We start from the raw sequence: 18,815 nt of genomic DNA, 5'->3' as shown, positions 1-18,815 counted from the left end.
ACCACATCACTAGCACTGGAAAATTCATTGTTAACCAGGCTTTCAAGAGCCATCCATCGAACAGGTCTGTTCTCATTATCTCCCAGGCAATGGTAGTCCATAGGAAATAAATCTCGAGATAGCGCATTGTCCGTGATCTTCACCTGAAGTGCATCATCAATGCTAATTTAAAAGAACAGAAGTATTTAAGCAAACTTGGCACTACAGTTTCACAGAAAATACTTATGCTCTACCTTAATTTCACTGAGGAATACTGCTCACACTCTTAACGTTTCAGAGTTAGCACTGTTCTGGACTCAGGCACAATTACTTTGTGGTTATCAAATACTACTTAAGGAAGTGTTTATTCTGTGCCAGCATGTAAGCACTAGAAGTCTTAGATTAAATAAAATCAAACATTTACAAATGCGGAAAAGTACAGCTAAAGCAAACAAACAACCCCCTTAATTATTATTGCTCCCTTGGAGATCCACAATAGAATTAAATCATTTTAGCTATGATACCTCTGTAGCAACGATGAACTAAAGGCTCAGGCTAGACAAGGTCTAGCAGTATCTTGTTAAAGCAACCACAATCATTTGTGGACTAAAGTCTTGCCCCTAATCAAGTGATTATTTGCTTTAATAAAATATTTATTCCCACAAACACTGCCTTAGCAAAAGATACGACTGTTGTCAGAAGCTAACACTGACTAAGCAAGACTTGTTTGTAATTAACAAGAGATATCTTAATTAGCAAAGAGGAGCCTTTAGCAGGTTTTGAATGGAATAAAGTTGACTACTACCTTTCTGCCCCTCAGGGATGTTAAGAGCATGAATTAAGCTTTAAAAAAAAAAAAAAAAGAAAGTCAAAGCTCAGTGTTCTCAAATTGACTTCTCACTTGACTTCAGAATGCAGGCAAGACATTAATTCTGGCATCTTGTGACAAAAATATGAATGTTGCAGTTATTTTTTATTTTTAAACTAACGCTTGCTGTCCTTCCATTTTGGTCTAATATTTTTTTCATAAGAAAAAATTAAAAATAACGCTCATTGTGTGTGTTTGCTGCTTCAGTGTCCCATGTACCTTCCTATTTATCCCATATTTATGTATTTTCAGGTCTGTTCATTGGCCTCAAAATTTACAGACTAGGAAATTTCCGTATGTAATCACTCCTAAGAGGTGCAGATGAAGTTCAGAGAAATTCCTAGAAGATCTGCCAATAAACAACTACAAAGGATACCTTTCCAGTGACTACTGAGCTCTGACTTGTGTAATCTGTACGGCCATTCTAATTGGGCCCAAGACACTTGAGAAGGAAAGTATTTCACCCCTTCACAAACCTGCCAAGAACACTGCAGTCTTGGCTCCCTTCCCAATATTAGCACAGACACACAGATCTGATACACTTCATACCAACTCCTCCCAGCTTTTCCCCACATGGAGGTACTCTCAGGAATAAACCTTGGAAAGAGAGGAGTGGCAGATGACCAAAGCCCTTCGTGGAATCCTGGCTACTGGCAACCTCTTTTTTTTTTTTTCCCTATGTAAAAAGCTAAAGCTAGTCCAAATGTCCTTCTACTGAACAACAGGACAGCAGCTCAGCTCCTGCCTGCGTTTGCCATGGAGAAAGAGTGCCAGATGTACTATGAGTTGAGTTATGTTGACATCACTCAGGATCCCACATATGGCAACTAAAACAAAGCTGAACTTTGCCCTACGAGGGCAGGGAGTAAAGCTGTCAGAATGCTCAACCTTGCACAGGAAGGACACAAGTAAAATAATTTGCTGTACTGAAATAGAGGCTGTCACAAGGCAGCTTCGGTGGAGCACTGCTTACAATGTTTGCCTTCTGTGGTATCACTTCTTTAATACGTTCACCGGAGAGAAAAAGCAATAAGAACAGATGAAAAGAACCTTTAAGAAACTCTATCAAACTGAGCATCCTCACATACCACAGGAGCCACAAAGGATTTTACTAAATGGGCTCAGTGGCATCAGTTCAAAAGCACAAGGGATGGCTACAGGGTAAGGTGCTTCTGGTTCCTTTGTCCAACAACATCTGGTGCAAAATCTGTCCATTAGAAAACTGCCAAAGAAGCTCCAGGTTACTATTAAGGCTTAAAGGAAGTCATTTAGGCTAGGTGAGCATTTGCAAAAAACAAGGGAAACCAAAATCTAATACAAATCTTCCAGAAAAGGATGTTCTGCACTCTTAAAAACCAAGCATTCTGTTCTACCCTACACCAAGAAGAAAATTACACTGACAGAACTACTTGCACAAAACATAGGGGGGAAAAAAAAAAAGTGTTATGTTTTGAAGCAGAGATCAAGTTGGTTAAAGGAAATCCATCTTAGACCTAGTTATTGACATAACACTGTTTGCACAATGACTCTGTCTTGTTTGGTACTTACACACAGTTTCTAGCAGCCAGGTCTTTGTGAATGACCTCCCGTCTGGCCAAATAACTCATTCCACAGGCAATCTGGATAGCCATATGTACAAGATCCTGCTGGGAAATTGCCTGCAGGAGCACAGAACAACAATCAATACAGAACAGGCTAATTTTTAATTTGTAGTCTAATGGCCCTTCCTCTCTCTTAACCTTTAGAAGCCAATGATTTTCTAGCAGCTGATTATACACTACCATCTGCTGAACAGACACTACCATCTTCTGAAAACTTATGAAAGTTCTTTATTCTAACTTTTTAGCCTTTTTTCTTTTCCCCTAGTTGACACGTCGGGGCAAGCATTTCCAATTTGCAATTTTCTCACTGCTACATAGCTTTTCCTTGATTAGCAATGAATGCAGGCAAAAAATGGTCACTTGTACCTGCTCACCACACTTTCCCTTCCTTTTGTTTGGAAACCAGTGTTACAGTTACATAAAACTCTTTCATTACATCTGTATCTTGGTTTCTCTCTTTCATTTCTACAGTATTTCTGAAGCTGCAGTGTGTAGGTAGATACAGCAGTTGCAAGACTGGGGATAAAATAAAGCAAATACTAAGCTAAATTAAGAAGCCAGTACATTATTATTAACAGCTTTTTAATGAGAACTAGAAGAATACATTATTTCAGAGAACTCAAAAGTTTGTTTTTGTTACTTCCTTAGATGCTCATCTTCAAATAAGTACAGCACCAAACATTCCAGATTTTGGTACAGTAGGAAGCACTGTGATACCACTGAGAGGCAACTCCTATTTGACATAATGCAGATTACAAATGCCATTTCTGAATTCTTGGAAAGGGATGTTGCTGTGCTGAATAGAGATTTATAACCCAGATTAAGTAGCAAAGCAGATAAGTCAATGTTGGGAGATCCTAGCAGCTTATCACAATTTATTGACCTCGTAAATTAACAGAGGTAGGTAACTCTGAGTGTTTCAAATTTGGCACATACAGGGACAAACGCTGACTGCAGCAAACCAGAATTCATTTTGAATTTAATTTGAAGACAAGAGGCAAACCAAGCTGAAGAGAAGGAAAGGTAAGGCAATCCCAGCAAGAGGGACAGTCTTAAAATACAGACAAATTCATGGCTGAACATTTCTCAGATTTCCTTCCAACTTTCTCTTATTTGTTAACACCAACTCCACTTTGGCTGTAAGGACATTTTTAAAACTTTATGCTTATTTAAGAATTTTTTTCACTTCTTGTGAAACACATGCAGTAAATTCTGTGGAAAACACAGTAAAGAGTTATAAATGCTGAAGAGCGCCAACAGCAGGAAAACAAACCAATCCTCACGAACCACTTCCATTATCAAGGTAAACAAGTAGTCATTTTACTGTAAAGCAAATCTACAGCAGCACGTCATACATTTAACAGAACTGCTTTATGCTTATTATGAAACAATGAACTACCACGCATTAAGAGATCATCTATTCTGCAAAAAACATTTCACTTAATCTGATATTTTTTATGTACACAACTTTCCCCTGTGTATTGCAACTTGAACCCACTATCATATATCGTTTCCTCTACTTTTTTTGATGTGTTGATATACCAGCTGCTACCCTGACCGAGACTTTAACTCAGCTGTACAGCCTCTCGGTAACTATGATAAAGGCAGCCAAGAATGTTTTCCTTGTATGAATCAAAATTACTACATGCTAAGGACCTGTTTGTTAGTTCTTTCATTGTCACAGGACAGGATGAATACTGCAGCTACTCCTTTTAAGATACGTATACAGATAACAAACCAGGACTTCTGAGTAAAAGCTGAATGGGCAGGAAGTGACAGATTTCAGAGCTTACCTGAGGATTGTTGGCCTCTACCAGCTTGCACTGTCGCAAGAATAGTTTGAGGTTCCCCCAGTTCATGTATGGCAGCAGCACCATTGGTTTCTCTCCTTCTTCTATACAGACATGAGTGATAGGCAGCAGATTCCTGGAAGACAGGGACAGAAATCTCTTGTTTTACGAAGCTGTAACTTGACCTAAATCTTCTCAACACCTAAACATACTAACTTAAAGTAATTCAACATCAAGTAAAAGCATTAGCTTTGTGTTACAGATTGCAGAGCACAAAGACTCCAAGTAACTGAAGACAGTGGGGAGGATTTAAAAGGAAAAAAAGCAGAAGACATTATTGTGGGGGCAGTGGCAGGAGGTTTAAGGGTACCATTAATGCAGAAATAATTTAGGAGTTCTATCAGGGTGTTTCTCTCCTCCTTCCAGATTGCGTAACCTCCCCCTGCATTGTTTATAAACACCCTTCTGTAGTGTCAACATAAAAAAACACAGGCACTTGAAACAAACTTTATATGCTTTAAAATTTCCATGAAATATTTTTAAGAAACTATATTTTCTAGTGAAAAGATAGTAAGAAGTTCCCAGTGAGGTCTGTTGTTGTTTGGAACTTGGAAAATTCACATTTCCATAAGTCTGATAGTCAGGCATTACATCCATGAACTCTACACATTTAACTCCATCTTAACTAAGAGATGCTAACAGCTTTTCTTCTGCATGATGTTTACCAAGGTGGGACATTTGAGGAGTTTTACTTGTAAAAGGATAACAGTCAAAACAGGAGTTATTTCCCCTTGTTTTCATTTTAAAATATGTTTCCTCAAAACACTGCTACTCCTTTTGATACAATTCTGTCTTTTAGGCAAGGTCTTAACTATAAGAATTCTTAGAAAGGCAGCTTCTTAATCCAGTGTGGCATTAACAGTTCTCTTTTTTACTACTTTCACTTCCTTCACATGACCAGTGAAAAGGACAAACCACCACTAGCCATGGGACCTGATGGTGAGCGTGGGTTTCTTCTTTCCTGCATCCTTGCCGGCAATGAAGATCTTCAAGAACAACTTCAGCCTACTGTGTCATGTATAAAATGCAAGTAATACAAGACAGACTAGTAAATTAGCAAAATCAACCTCTGCATATACTTACTCTCCTCATTATCACAGAAACATCACATTTAACAACCAGCCCATGCAAAAAGAGCAGTGTAAGCCATTTTGTTTCTGCAGTAACTGAAAATGAAAGGAATATCTAAGCACATGTCACTGTTCAGTCTGGCACACCAAAACCAAGATACAAGTATTGTCAGCTCACACAGATGCTTCTGAACACAGCCTGGCTTACCTGTGATGAAGCCCTCTGAGTTTGCAACTTTCAGTCAGCATCATTGTCACCTGCACCTCTGAGGCTTGATCTAATGGGAAAAAAAAAAAAAAATAAGAACCACAGATGTAATTTTGAAAACAAACCAATCCATTATCTGAAATTCAGTCCAGATTTATAAGTCAGCTAAGGTCATTTGTGCACAAACAGATTTTGTTTACTTTTTTTTAGTGCAGTTTAAAAACCCACACAAGCAAGCCAAGTTCTAGGGCATATTTCTGCTTAAACAAATGGGGTGAAGCTGAAAAGGAAAAAAACACTCCAGGTGCTGACAGAATGTACTCTTGCTGCTTCCTGACAGCTTTTGGGCATGCATGAACTGCATGCATTGGCAGGATAGATGAAATCCTGCACTCAGGGCCTACACTGCTGAAAGGGGGAACTCACCAGGTGCTTCACAAAAGCACACAAGACACTGATTTGCTACTGAATCACAAGATGGGCTTCTGCAGTTTACTTTCACATCAATGGGAACCATTTATTTCTAGAGTCACTCCCTCAATGCTCTCTACTTGAAACACTTGACTCTTGGTAACCCTAGAAACGTTTGCAATTCTCTTCTTGACCTTTCAAAAGAAAGAAAAAAAAAAATCACTGCTGCCAATTGGAACCCAAATATTTCTGATAACTCCAACAACCAGAACATCAACTAGACAGCAGCGCTGGCTGCATTCCCCTTCCCCACTAACATTCTGGGGTCTATTTCTCTTTTTTGCTGGCAAGGAGCAACAGGGAAGCATAAAATAATGCAATTGAGGGCTCTCACAAACCCATCCCCTATATCTGGGTGCACTCTTCTGTCCTTCCTTCATGTTTCAACTAGCATTCGTGTGCCTAGGCAGCAAGTTAGCACAGGAAAGCCAAAGCTCTCAACCAGTGAAAGCCAATCAGCTCTCTTTGCCACATTAGGATGAATTTACATATCTCAGATGAGTCAAACCAACATTCTACTGCCCTGAGAAAGAGAGTAGAGAGGAAGAGAGGACTTATCTACTCTTTATGGTCTTGCCTTCTTCCTCATACCAGCTATAATGCCTCATTGGACCCTTTCCTAATTGAACTGTAACCCTGCAAAGAACAATGTGACTCTTGTCTGAATGACAATGAGTGGTGCAAGCAGGCAGTGTAAATGAGCATGAGGTAGGGTAAGAAAGCACAAGGTCCAAAGAGTGTGTGGCCTCCCTGTCAAGAGGATGGCAACCTACTGGATGGGCTCTAACTGTAATTAAAAAAAAAAAACAAAAAAACTTTCTAGATCTGCTGGAAATGCAGGCAGCTTTGGGGACAACACAGCCCTTTTGATGAACTTAAGAAGGGTTCATCAGAAGAGAAATCACGTAACATGTGAGTTGCAAAATATCAACAGGATTGAGATACTTTGCCTAAGTCAGGGAGAGAAAAGGTATCTTGAAAAGAACTACTATAGAGGCTCTTCCACTGTGCTAGCGTAGGAGAAAATAAAAAGAAGGCATGCCTTCCTAGAAGCATCCAGATGCTCAAAATGGAGGAGATTGGGAAACTGACATTACAAGTTTAGATACACGTCCTGGGCAGAAGCACTGAACTCTAGCAATGCTTTGAAACCTCTAAGAAGCATCAGCCTCAAAGGACCAAGACCACAAAATTCTGAAACATAAGGCTATAAGTGTCATTACATCAACGACAATTACAGCCTTGAGGTATTATGAGATGTACAAAAATAGTGATTTCCTTCCATTCGATCATAAATATGTACGAGGGGTAGGGAATTAATAGGTTCTTGTGATAAAGGGAGCCTCACACGAGCATTCCTTCAATATCTCTCGCCTGAAACCCATCAACTGCATGACAAAGAGAAGGTCCTACCACTGTGCAGCAACAGAACTCAACTGAAATCGGTGTTTTATATGTGACAAATTTCACATGAAGGAGACAGACTGCTGAGGTTTGTAAACAATTGAGAAAAAGCAAGATGCTACATGAAAATGAATTTATATAGCATCGAATGGCTGAACCTGAACCATAATCCAGGCATTATAAAGGGCAGGAACTAAAAAATAAAGGCATAAAAGCACATTACAAGAACCTGAAGGAACTGCCAGCAGACTGCTTGTATAAAGCTTCCATTTTAAATGCATGAACCACTCACTCAAAAAGAACATAGCTTCTTCATCCAAGCGTATAGTGAAGGGCTGAAAGAGATTAACAGGTGCGAGTTTAGGTTGATGAACATGCTCATATGCTCTTTGGCTCTGTGCTTGCTTAACTGGTTTGCTTTTAATTGCAAGATCCACCATGTAATAATTTGAAGAGCTAAATTGGAGATTACTTAAAACTGGCTTGGAAAAAATCTATAGAACAAGTTAATCTGGTTTGGACAACACACCTCTTCATGGTAATGCTGTTACAGGCAACACTGTCCTGCTGATGCCTTTCCCTTTCCATCACCAGGGTGTTTTTCAGCAGGTCATTGCTAGGCTTCACTGGTATTTTTCAGCTCAGAGGAACTACGCTAGAGCTGCTGAGCACCCAAAGGATGACTGACTCCAGTTCAAGTACATATGGAAACCTAAATCTTATCTCATGGAACAGTCCCAGAATCAGCATTGTGTTTTCTTATCAATACTATTTCCTTGTTTTCTGTATGGAAAAAAAACTTCCACAACACCAACCAAACCAACACACAAAGAACAAACAATAGCAGTAGAACACTAGTCCTTCTCTAACTTAGATCTGTGCCAATATAGAAGAACCACACAATTTTATTATTGTGGCTTCATTAGATATAATTCAAAACAGAACATAAATCATCACTTTGAACATGTGGTTCCAGTCAAAAGGGTCGAAAATAGAAAAAAAAGAAAAATCAAAGTAATGCTATTCCAACAGTTCCTATAGAAATGAAAATCAGTTTTACAGCCATTTTCTTGGGTTACATGACACAAAGTGCATTTAAACTCATTTATTAGATTATATGACTTCTGAACATCCAGCAGACAGGTCTTCATAAATTATGAAGGTGAACATGCTAAAAAAACATTTAGCTGTAGAGGAACTGATTGTCTGGGGAGTTTGACCATCCCACACTGAAAAGGCACACAAACAATTCAGACAACCCACAGCACTTCTGGCTCTGACATGGGAAACACGCAGTGCCAGGGCAGCACCAATGACAGCCCTGACCAAGCAATTCCAGCTAGATGAGGTGCAAAGAGGACTTGCTAAGGCAAATTCCACAGATCTCCTTTTCCTGCCTAGGCCAGATTCTACTGAAAGCATCCCTCAACTATATAAGCATTACATGTAAGTAGGTACGTTTTAGTATTTTACCGTTTGTGGAGCCACACAGAACAAGACCTGTGGAATGATCTCACTAAAAGCACAAGAATGCCCTCAGGCTTTTGTAGCTTTTTTCTTTCCATATGGGATCTGCAAGGTTACTTGATCTAAACATAGCCACACATAGAACCAAACAGGAGAAGAGCTGGAGAAAAGAAAGGGAAACTTCCCACAGGTCCAGAAACCTCCTAAATTAGAGCAGTAATTCAAAGCTGCAACAAGAGGCCACAGTCTCCCACGTACTAAATTCACCATCAGCAAACAGCACCGGGTTTAAGCTGAACACTCCTGTGTAAAACAACAAGGCTTGTTGCACAACTTCTTCAAAGCCTTAAAAAAGCTAACCTACCCTTCAAGATGTTGCTGCTACTTGGGATTAGGAATACCTCAGTACTCAGCAATTCATGCAGCTGCAGCCTGATGAACATAAACTGAACTTTAGTCAGGTCGCTGCTGCTCAACCCTGACAAATCATCCATTTTCCTCCAAGCTGTTCCACACCAATAGCTGAGTAATTGAAGAGCAGAACTATGAGATAACATGAATTAGGGCAAAGATTTAAGAGCCAGAGGCGATTCAGAACTTCAATTAGGACCAAGAGAGCTCAATTTTTGGAAGGTGCTTAACAGCAAGACTGCAAACTTCAAGACAGATGTAGGAAGATGCTTTTACCCTCACTGTTACAAGGCAATGACTCTGACAGTCTACCTTGGGGCACAGAGCAAGAACAGACTTGGATTTCTGGAAGCTTTGATAGGGCTGCAAGTTTATCTCATTGTATTATGTTATTTGTAGATAGCCAGGCACAATGGGGCTCTTAGCACAACCAGTGCTATCTATGAGGCTGATCTCTGGCAAGTGTTAGTTAGATCTGCTGAGGCCCTTCCTGGTTCAAGGCCAGAGAGCAGCTATTGGATTTTTACCTGTTTACAGAAGTTCATCTACGAAACTGTGTTTTAAATCCTCATTTACCAGCACTCTTCAGTCACGTGAATCATCACGATGCTCACAAAACACCTGACGTGTTCAAGAGTTCTGAGATGACACTAAATTGCACTGACTTGCTCATTACGAGACCAGGAGCTCTATCAATTGCTGAGCATCGTAGCCTACATTCACTGGGTGGTAGTACATCAGGAAAGAGTCGTTCCACACCTCAAATTACCTACCAGAGATGAAAAAGCAGCAATTACTTGAATACTGCAGTGGTTATCTGATCAGCTGGATGACTTAAAGAACAACATTATAGGTCAGATCTTCCAGAATCACAAATTAGCAAACGCTGTATTATGACTTCAGGCTTTAAATCGTAGCTTGGTCATTAGAATAGATTACTTTCAAGAGCAAGAAAGTAATGCAGAATTGTAAAGGCAACACAGCCAAAGGTTTCAAAATTCAAACAAGTTATTCCAGAGCATTTCTACAGCCTGCTATGGGCAGTTTTTGTCAGCACTGCTACAACAAGTAGCTGCACAAATCATTGCAGTCAGGAAATCTAGGCTTCTGATGAACAGATCTCTTGACAGCAATATCAAAACAGATGTTTTAAGCTACATAAAAGAGCAGAGAAGCATGATTTAGGAATGATGTTTTTTTCCTATGTAACAAGAGAGGAACCGAGAGTTGCAGCAACAAACAGCAAGAAATCAACAGCTCTTTGCTCAGCGATCTACTCAACTTCAAATAAGTGTGAAAGTAAAAATAAACGTGAAACAGAACAGGAGAAGGAAGATAACTGATTTAATGTTTCAGTGTCAATCAACTGCTAAGGGCAGCAGGTAACAAAACTAAAATACGAGTAGTAGTTTAACTCAATGTAAAGGAGAGCATACACTGGAATATGAGCTGTTTGGTTTTTTTTTTTCCTGTATTAATATAAAACAGCAGATATTTAAATTATGAAATTGAACTTCAGTCATCACCTACTACTAAACTTCTCTTTTTTAAGTGTAGATTGTACACAGATAAGGTCTCTCAGCATACTTTCTAATGAACTGGGTCTGAATGACACAGTGCATTTCTACATAAACTTACAGGAATTCACTATTTTTCTTTAAATTCAACATCCTTCCTTTGTGAATAAAAATAAGAAAACCCAGAGTAGAAGCAGAACTTTTCTTAACTTTTTGTTGTAACATTTTCTTCTAAAGAAATAGGATCCTGCACTCTAGTCTGGGAGGTTAAATACCTTCTAATACCATATAAGAGGTATTTGTGTGTGTTTAACATGTCTAAGTCATGACCTTGCAAATGTTAATGATAAATGGCTCATAAATGTAAAGTCAGTGCAGTTTAAAAATGGCACCTTGGGAACCACTGCGTGTGCTCAAGGTTATGGTATACAGTATGCATAACAGAAATAAGAAAATCCTTCAATTTATTAATGCAAAGCTTGTTAAACATACATCTCATCCAACTATACCTTTCATTTTCCCACTCTGTGCAATCTAAAAAAGTTCTCAGGAACTTTTTCAGTCTCCTAATTGTAATAAAGAAGCCCCAAAGACCACCAACTTGAACTCAGGTGACAAGTAGGCCAGAACAGACATCAAGTAAATAAGAGCAGAAAAGGATCTATAAGCTACGGACAGTTCAGTCAGAATGACTTCAACATACAGCTTAACATCTAGTGGGTTTCCTCGTGCCTACAACACAGCACAAGCATGCACTGACGTTCTGTTTTAACTCATACTACAGAAGTCTTGTGCAGTGCAAATGCTCTGAAGCCAGTTGTGGTCCTGAGATGTGCCAGGTGAATTCACTAAGCTCCTCCAAAGCTTCCACCATGATCTATGCTCAGCATGTGGGGTGTTCTTTGAGCAGCCACTCTGAGCTAGATTGACAAGATATAAAAATAAAAGCCAACCAACGGTGTAATGTTGTAATTAGTCAATGTTGCTGAAAAAGAGTCCTTTAGCGACCTACGAGGACGTGAATAAAACTAAAAGCTTTGTCAAAGTTAGTAAAAAGAGGAGTCCTAAGAGTTAATCTTCACCTACACTGTGTCTTTGTTTCCAGGGCTTTTTTCATGGGTGGATTGTTTTCAAAAATTCCTTTCTCGTACAGAAGAAAAATGTTAAGTGGTTAGAAAATGAAATAGAAGTAGCCAGGTTATCTCAAACAGCAAGATTGGTTGTTTTTATTAAAAATGTACCTTGGCCAGAATATGAGTCAGGTTCTGTATAGCTCAAATTCACCTCACGTATTCCTGGAATAATACAATTCCATTTGTTCTCCAAAGATTTTTCTTCTTTGCAGGAAAAGCATCATTAAACAATGTATTCCTTAAGTCAAAATACGTAACAGTGTTCCTTCTTTTTCTGAGGTACAAAGCTCTAAAAATTCCCAAAAAAGTCTATTTCACACCGCTGTAAAGGCAGGAGAGATCTGACAATTACAGGCAAGAAACGTAATTCCAGCTCTGACAAACAGCCCACCCAAGGCACTTCCTAAAGTTTAGAGTGGCTGGAAAACATCCATCAGAAAAGAAACTGAAGCATTACTATTACATAAAACACAGGGCAAGAAACAGCGTGAAGTCAGGTGGCAGTTATGTCTCTCACATTCCTCACAAAGAACCTCTTCAAGTTGATCCATGGGTTCTGACACCCCAAAAATAGTACATGTCATTGTTCTTACTGATAATGACGTACATCCTCCTTAATCTTCATGAAAGTGAATTATAGGAAAAAAAAAAAGGAAGCAAATTATCCAAAAATAAGTCTGAATGTGAAAAAAGCTGAAGCTTTCATAATGACGACCAGGAAATTAACACAGTGAAACTTTGAGCTGTAACTAGAAAAGTGCATGACCTAAATGAAGGATCTAGAGAAGGTATAAAAAAAGACGTCTTTTTCCCTGGGCGCGCAGCCTTCATACCCCTAAAGTTGTTAAAGCTTCCAGAAAGCTGCTAATTTTGCCAACCGATACCTCTTTTTTTTGTTGTTCCTTTTAAGCTTTTTTCTTTTTGGCACAGAGCACTCTACATAAGGAAAGATTCATGCATCCAGACATGCTCTCAAATGATAGATGATATACCATCAGAAAAAAAAAAAAGACGAATTATTGTATTTCATGAACATGCAGGTAGAAGGTCTGTCACTATCTAGGGCATGTTACAACTCTTCTTTGGAACATACTACAGTTAGATGAGAGAAAAAGTTTTCTGAGGGATCTGGAGTGAACTTCTAGCACTGGAGGATTAACTTGACCTTCACACTGTATCCTTACAGGAGATACAACAGAAAAAAAGGTTTCCAAATTGCAGTGCTACCACCTCACAAGCCATGTGCACAATAAGAAGTCACTGAATTGGTCAAAAAGCACTTTGGTGACTTCATTAATTGCTCAGCTAAAAGTTCCAAGACACTGAAGAGTTCAGTCTCAGTGACAAATTCTGTGATGTCTCTCAAAAGGAAGCAGAAGCAATAGTCCTAACATCAATTTAATGATTTCCTTAGTACAGTAAAGGTCTTCTAAAAGCCAACATAAGCTGCCCATGACTCAAAGAGGCCTTCCAAGCACCAGCACACTGTCTGCAGGACATTTTAGGACATATCCAAAAGATAATCACTTATCCACTATAGTTTCTCACTTTGCACTGTGCAATGTTGCTACGTTTAATATAGCTTCTATTAGAAACATCCATTCACAAAGCAACTTGTGTGGCAGCACACTGGTCTCCACTCTGGGGCTGACAGGAAACATCCAGTGACATAGTTAACAACGACATCAACTACGAATGCAACTAGCCAAAGCTTGAATAAAGTAAAGGTTTTCCTGTGAATTAGACAGTCTAGTTGTTTCTAACACTTCTGCACAGACATTAGATGCATCAGTAAGGCAAGTTTTAAGCCTTTTCTTGCTGACAGCATCAAATAGTTCAGTATAACAATGAGAAGACAAAGCTCCATTAGTCTCAGAAGGAAGTTGTTTCTCATGGTGAATATTGTAAGAATATTGTAGACAGCAGTCTAGCCCCATTAATAAAATCTTTTCTACTTTATTACTGGAAGCTTCTTCTCAGAGAAAATAAATGAGAGAAGTTCTAGTTTGGAAAGAAACGTATTGATTCTATTTGACCTATCCAGATACTATTCTTCCAAAGGGTTTCTTCTATTAACAATTCCAGATTTAAAGCTGCAGTAACCCTAGCTGCCCCAATTACACTAACAACGAGGTATCAGTGCAACGTCTTAAGCTCTGATCCTGATGAGAAAGAAGTCTTTCCTCTCAGGAAGGCTATTGGATTATTTACTCTTTCTTCCCCACAACACCTGTTGAAAGAGTTTCAGTTCCCATGTTTCAGAAAGTCTGAATGCCTTCACTTTTTTTTTTTTTTTTTTTTTGTAACTGAGAGTATCATTGTACCAACATCAGAGCACATTGCGGAAGAAAAAAATTAAGACACGGCATATGCTTTTCTGGGGTAACTTAGCTACAAAGACTTTTTTCCCTTGTTTCTTTTCCATGACCCTCAGGCTCCTTTTTTTTGCCTCCAGCAACAGAGATACTTCAGTCAGTGTTACAGTTCTTACATCCATTTTCTCTTCTGCAGTTCTACCCTACTCTGTATTTGTGCCAAAACAGAACAGTGTGTGTGGCCACAGGACAAAGTAGATCAAGGAAAATTCAGGTTAAGAGCATTTTCACACTCTCTTTTTTTCCAAGCTGATCAAATTCTTAACTTAATACATGACCCAGCTGCACATACAGCCATCACAGCCAAGGAACAAAGAGGAAACTGCTTAACATTGGCTCTACAAATACACTGCTGTAAGCAGAAGAGGGGATGTTTATTAGTTATTCTCCTAGCAACGTTCTGCTGCCCAGGCCCGTATTATTTCACAGACAAATATCAACAGAATCTATTATCTATGCAGACAATGAGTTTATACTTTTTAAAGCTAAGAAATTCTCTAGTAACAATAATTATGCAAATACCATTGCTCTGTTAACACTATTGTGCTGTATGGAGCTGCAGCTAGCAAACCTTTCAGTGCAAAGCAAAACATTAGGAGAAAGGACATGGACTGTATCAAAGACAGACTGTATCTAAGCAATATCAAGGGAGAAATGTTTCTTTAAGAGCAGACTGGAAGGCTCATGCTGGTAAAGAAACCAGAAAAGCAGTGCTGGGAAGCAGATCAACTAAGACATGTTTTTGCAGATGTTGTCTTACTTCCACACATACAGATGTCAAAGTGTCCAAGTTCACAATTTTAGTTGTGACAGGAGTAATAGTGTCTGTTGACTCAGCGTCAGCGAAGAGAACCAAACAACACAGCAAACAGGATCACATGTTAAGATAACAGTGGTAGATAAAGCAGCAACTTTGAGAGCTTTGTGGAACACAGAGGAGCACCAGGCTCACGTAACATGGGATAAAGCTTTCACCAGCTACTTGAAATAAAGAAAATGAAACCCCAAACTGTCTGGGTAGGGAAGGAAAGAGAAGAGCCAAAATTAGGAAAACTTGCCAAGATACTGGAATGAAGCAGAACTGTCTTCAATTGAGGATGCTTGTTTACTTCTTGCTACTAAAAATCCCTACAAGATAGGAGCATTTTACGAAGTGGACATTATTTTTTGCTATGTCAGAAACAAAGCCGAAGACAACTTCAGTATTCAGAGTTCCAGATACCACCATCCTGCCAAGCAGAAAGTTCCAAGATCCTCCCAAAGGGTGATAGATCCACTTTTACAGAAACCCTCTTTGGATTCAACAGGGAAGAAAAATGCTACAGAATGGAAGTGTACTACCACAGAAACACTCAAAAAAGAAAAAAAAAAAAAGAAGCATCTTGTTATTATGAGAGTAGCTGGCACCCTGAAAAAAAAAAAAAGTCCCAATATATTTTGGAGCAGCAGGTACAGTACCTGGCACTGGCCTATCTTCACTGGCAAAGCACACCACCCTGGCTAGGCCTACATCAAGAATTACATGCAGTTAAAGAATGCAACAACATCCATCTCAGACTGCCATGAGACATGTTCAAAGTAGGGATGCTTTTTAGCTACTTTTCTTCCAAAACAGGTTGATCTTAAATTCCTCCCCTTTAAGCAAGTGTTAATATTCTTCCAAGTAGCTTCCAAGCTGAACTCATATGTACATAAATGATATATACTTATGTGTACATACACATATATACACCACTGGTTGAGAAATAGCAAAAGGTATTATCATAACTTAAAGTAAGTGACAGAAACTGGTGAGCTGTGCCTTTTCAGTATTTCAGAGGTGGGGGAAGGCTGTATGTGTTCCATGCCAAGGGGAAAAAAGAAAGATTTTTTTTTTTTACAAGAAAAATGAATAAGCTGAAGTATCTGATGCTGCAGTAACTGCAGGCACTTGTGAACAAGTACCTTCTTCTTTCATACAACATTACTGTTTGCTGGCTGACAGCAGCACCCAAATTGTTTGCAATTTTTAAGTTTTATTATGTTTTTCGAGGCTTTTGCTTAACTGTCTTTAAAGACAGATTTGATGCACCCAGCATGCAACACAAGCCAAACAACTTGACAAGTTGTTTGGACAAAATGAAGTCCTTCGGGTAAACATACCTTTAACAGTTTTCACAAACACTTGTTTTTCTTTACTAGGATCTTTTTCCTCTATTAGTATTCCGTGGAAAATGCGCCCAAATGTGCCTAAGAAAAGAACATAAAATCAGTAAGCAATGTATGTTTAAAACACACTGACAATGCTGACAGAATTAAACATCCATTAAAAACCCACTACCTTAAAATGTATCTGCCACAGCAGAGTTAGGAGTAATGGAAGGTAAAGCTTAAGCCCTGAATGCCCTGGTGAATCAACAAGAGTACCGACAACAAATAACCACCTCTCCATCAGCAAGAGTTGGATTCAGAGCTATACACAACAAAGACTGAAAGCTTTAGTCAACTTCAGGGAAAAATATAAAAAAGAAAAGCAAAAATGAAACAATGACAGCAACAGAATCTGGTTAACTAATTTAAAGTATTGGCATTGATAGCTTGTTTATTTGTGGCAGTTCACAGCCTGTGCTAAAACTTCTAGCTCCATCTTTTCTGCATACAGTCAAGTCAGGAATTCCCCAGGCAAAACATTCCTCAGTTATACTTTTTTTTTTTTTTTTTTTTTAAACGTACACAGAAAAGTAGAGCATTCAACAAAACAGTACCTACATAGTACAGTTTGTGAATACAGTATTACATTATAAAAATGTGGTAGTCTTTCTTCAAGGATTTATTTTGGTTTTTACTTTTTTCTGGCTTTTTTTCCCCCCTCCAGTCTTCAAAATTTTTCCACTCGTGTATTTCAACAAAATTATTTCAAGAAAAAGAACTATACTGAACAGCTGTACATATCCCAGCATAAAGTTCAACTCTTATCTGATTCCTCAGTACTTAGTAGGCTGTGTGCAATATATATATATATATATATATATATATTTTTATCATCTACCATGAGACTGCATATAACTTTGTGAGACAGCTATGATCCCATTTGCAGGCAACAGATGGCTCTGAACATTACAGCTACAGGCAAGAGACAGTATAAAGCAGCACAGCCTTCACCACCTTTATCAATGACCTGGATAATGGCACTGAGTGCACTCTCACCAAGTTTGCTGATGACACCAAGCTGAGTGGTGCAGTTGATACAACCAAAGGACGGGATGCCATCCAAAGGGATCTGGACAGGCTTGAAAATTTGGCCCACAAGAACTTAATGAGGTTGAACAAGGCCAAGCACAAGGTGCTGCAATTAGTTTGGAGCAACCCTATTATATATAGCACCTATTTTTTAAGAAGGGTAGAAAGGATGACTCAGGGAACTGCAGACCCATTAGTCTCACCTCAGTGTCAGAGAAGGTCATGAAGCAGACTCTCCTGGAAGATATGCTAAGACATGGAAGAAGAGATGAAATGGAACAACCAGCATGGCTTCACCAAGGATAGGTCCCACCTGACCAACCTCGTCGCTTTTCATGATTGCATAGCTGTATCTGTGGACATGTGAAGATCCACTGACATCATCTATCTGGGCTTCTATAAGGCCTTTGACACAGTCCCCATAACATCCTTCTTCTGAACTGGAAAGATATGGATTGATGGGTGGACTGTTTGATGTACAAGAGACCGGTTACAAGATCACACCCAGAGAGTGGTGGTCAATGTTTGGATGGAGATGAGGGACAAGTGGTGTCCCTCAGGGGTCAACACTAGGAGTGGTGCTCTTTAACATCTTCATCAATGACATCAGCAGTGGGATCAAGTGCACTCTCAGCAGTATGTGGATGGTGCCAAGCAGAGTGATGTGGTCAGTCTGCCTGAAGGATGAGATGCCATTCAGAGAGACCTGGACAGGCTGAGCAGCTGGCCCAGGTGAACCTCATTAGTTTCAGCAAATCCAAGCGCAAGATCTGCATCTGCATTGTAGCAATTTCTGCTATTAGTACAGGTTGGGAGATGTAAGGATGGAGCACAGTCCTTCTGAAAAGCACTTGAAGTTAAAAGAGGGGAGGTTTAGATTGGACATAAGGAAGGACTTATTTTTTTATAATAAGGGTGATGAGGCACTGGAACAGGTTGCCTAGGGAGGTAGTGGATGTCCCATCATTTAAGACATTCAAGGTCAGGCTGAACGGGGCTCTGAGCAACCTGATATAGCTGTAGGTGTCCCTGTTCACTGAAGGGAAGTTGAGCTAGATGACCTCTAAAGGAAGGATGCAGACCATCGGAGCAGGTCCAAAGAAAAGCCAGGAGGATGATCAGAGGGCTGGATGCACCACTCCTATGAAGAAAGGTTGAGAAAGCTGGGGGCATTCAGCTTGGAGAAGAGAAGGCTCTGGGAAGATCTCATTGCAGCCACATCCCTGAATAAGTTCAAGGCCA

At 39.4% G+C, this 18,815-nt stretch overlaps 1 protein-coding gene across 3 annotated transcripts in view; it reads right to left on the bottom strand.

Annotated features, from left to right (window-relative positions):
- The window catches only part of RYK (receptor like tyrosine kinase), a 51,426-nt gene that overhangs the window by 5,231 nt on the left and 27,380 nt on the right, over positions 1-18,815 (bottom strand). For all 3 annotated transcript variants that reach the window (XM_085232760.1, XM_085232761.1, XM_085232762.1), the window contains 5 exons: positions 16,497-16,583; positions 5,577-5,646; positions 4,242-4,374; positions 2,396-2,505; positions 3-162 (listed from right to left, as the gene is read on the bottom strand). In XM_085232760.1, coding sequence (XP_085088886.1) covers positions 3-162; positions 2,396-2,505; positions 4,242-4,374; positions 5,577-5,646; positions 16,497-16,583 — 560 coding nt within the window. The remainder of the gene's footprint in view (positions 1-2; positions 163-2,395; positions 2,506-4,241; positions 4,375-5,576; positions 5,647-16,496; positions 16,584-18,815) is intronic.

This window comes from Meleagris gallopavo, chromosome 11 (assembly GCF_905368555.1).
Source record: "Meleagris gallopavo chromosome 11, MGAL_WU_HG_1.1, whole genome shotgun sequence".
Taxonomy (NCBI): Eukaryota; Metazoa; Chordata; class Aves; order Galliformes; family Phasianidae; genus Meleagris; species Meleagris gallopavo.
The sequence above is the reverse complement of the archived record's forward strand: the minus strand, read 5'-3'. Positions and strand labels throughout refer to the sequence as shown.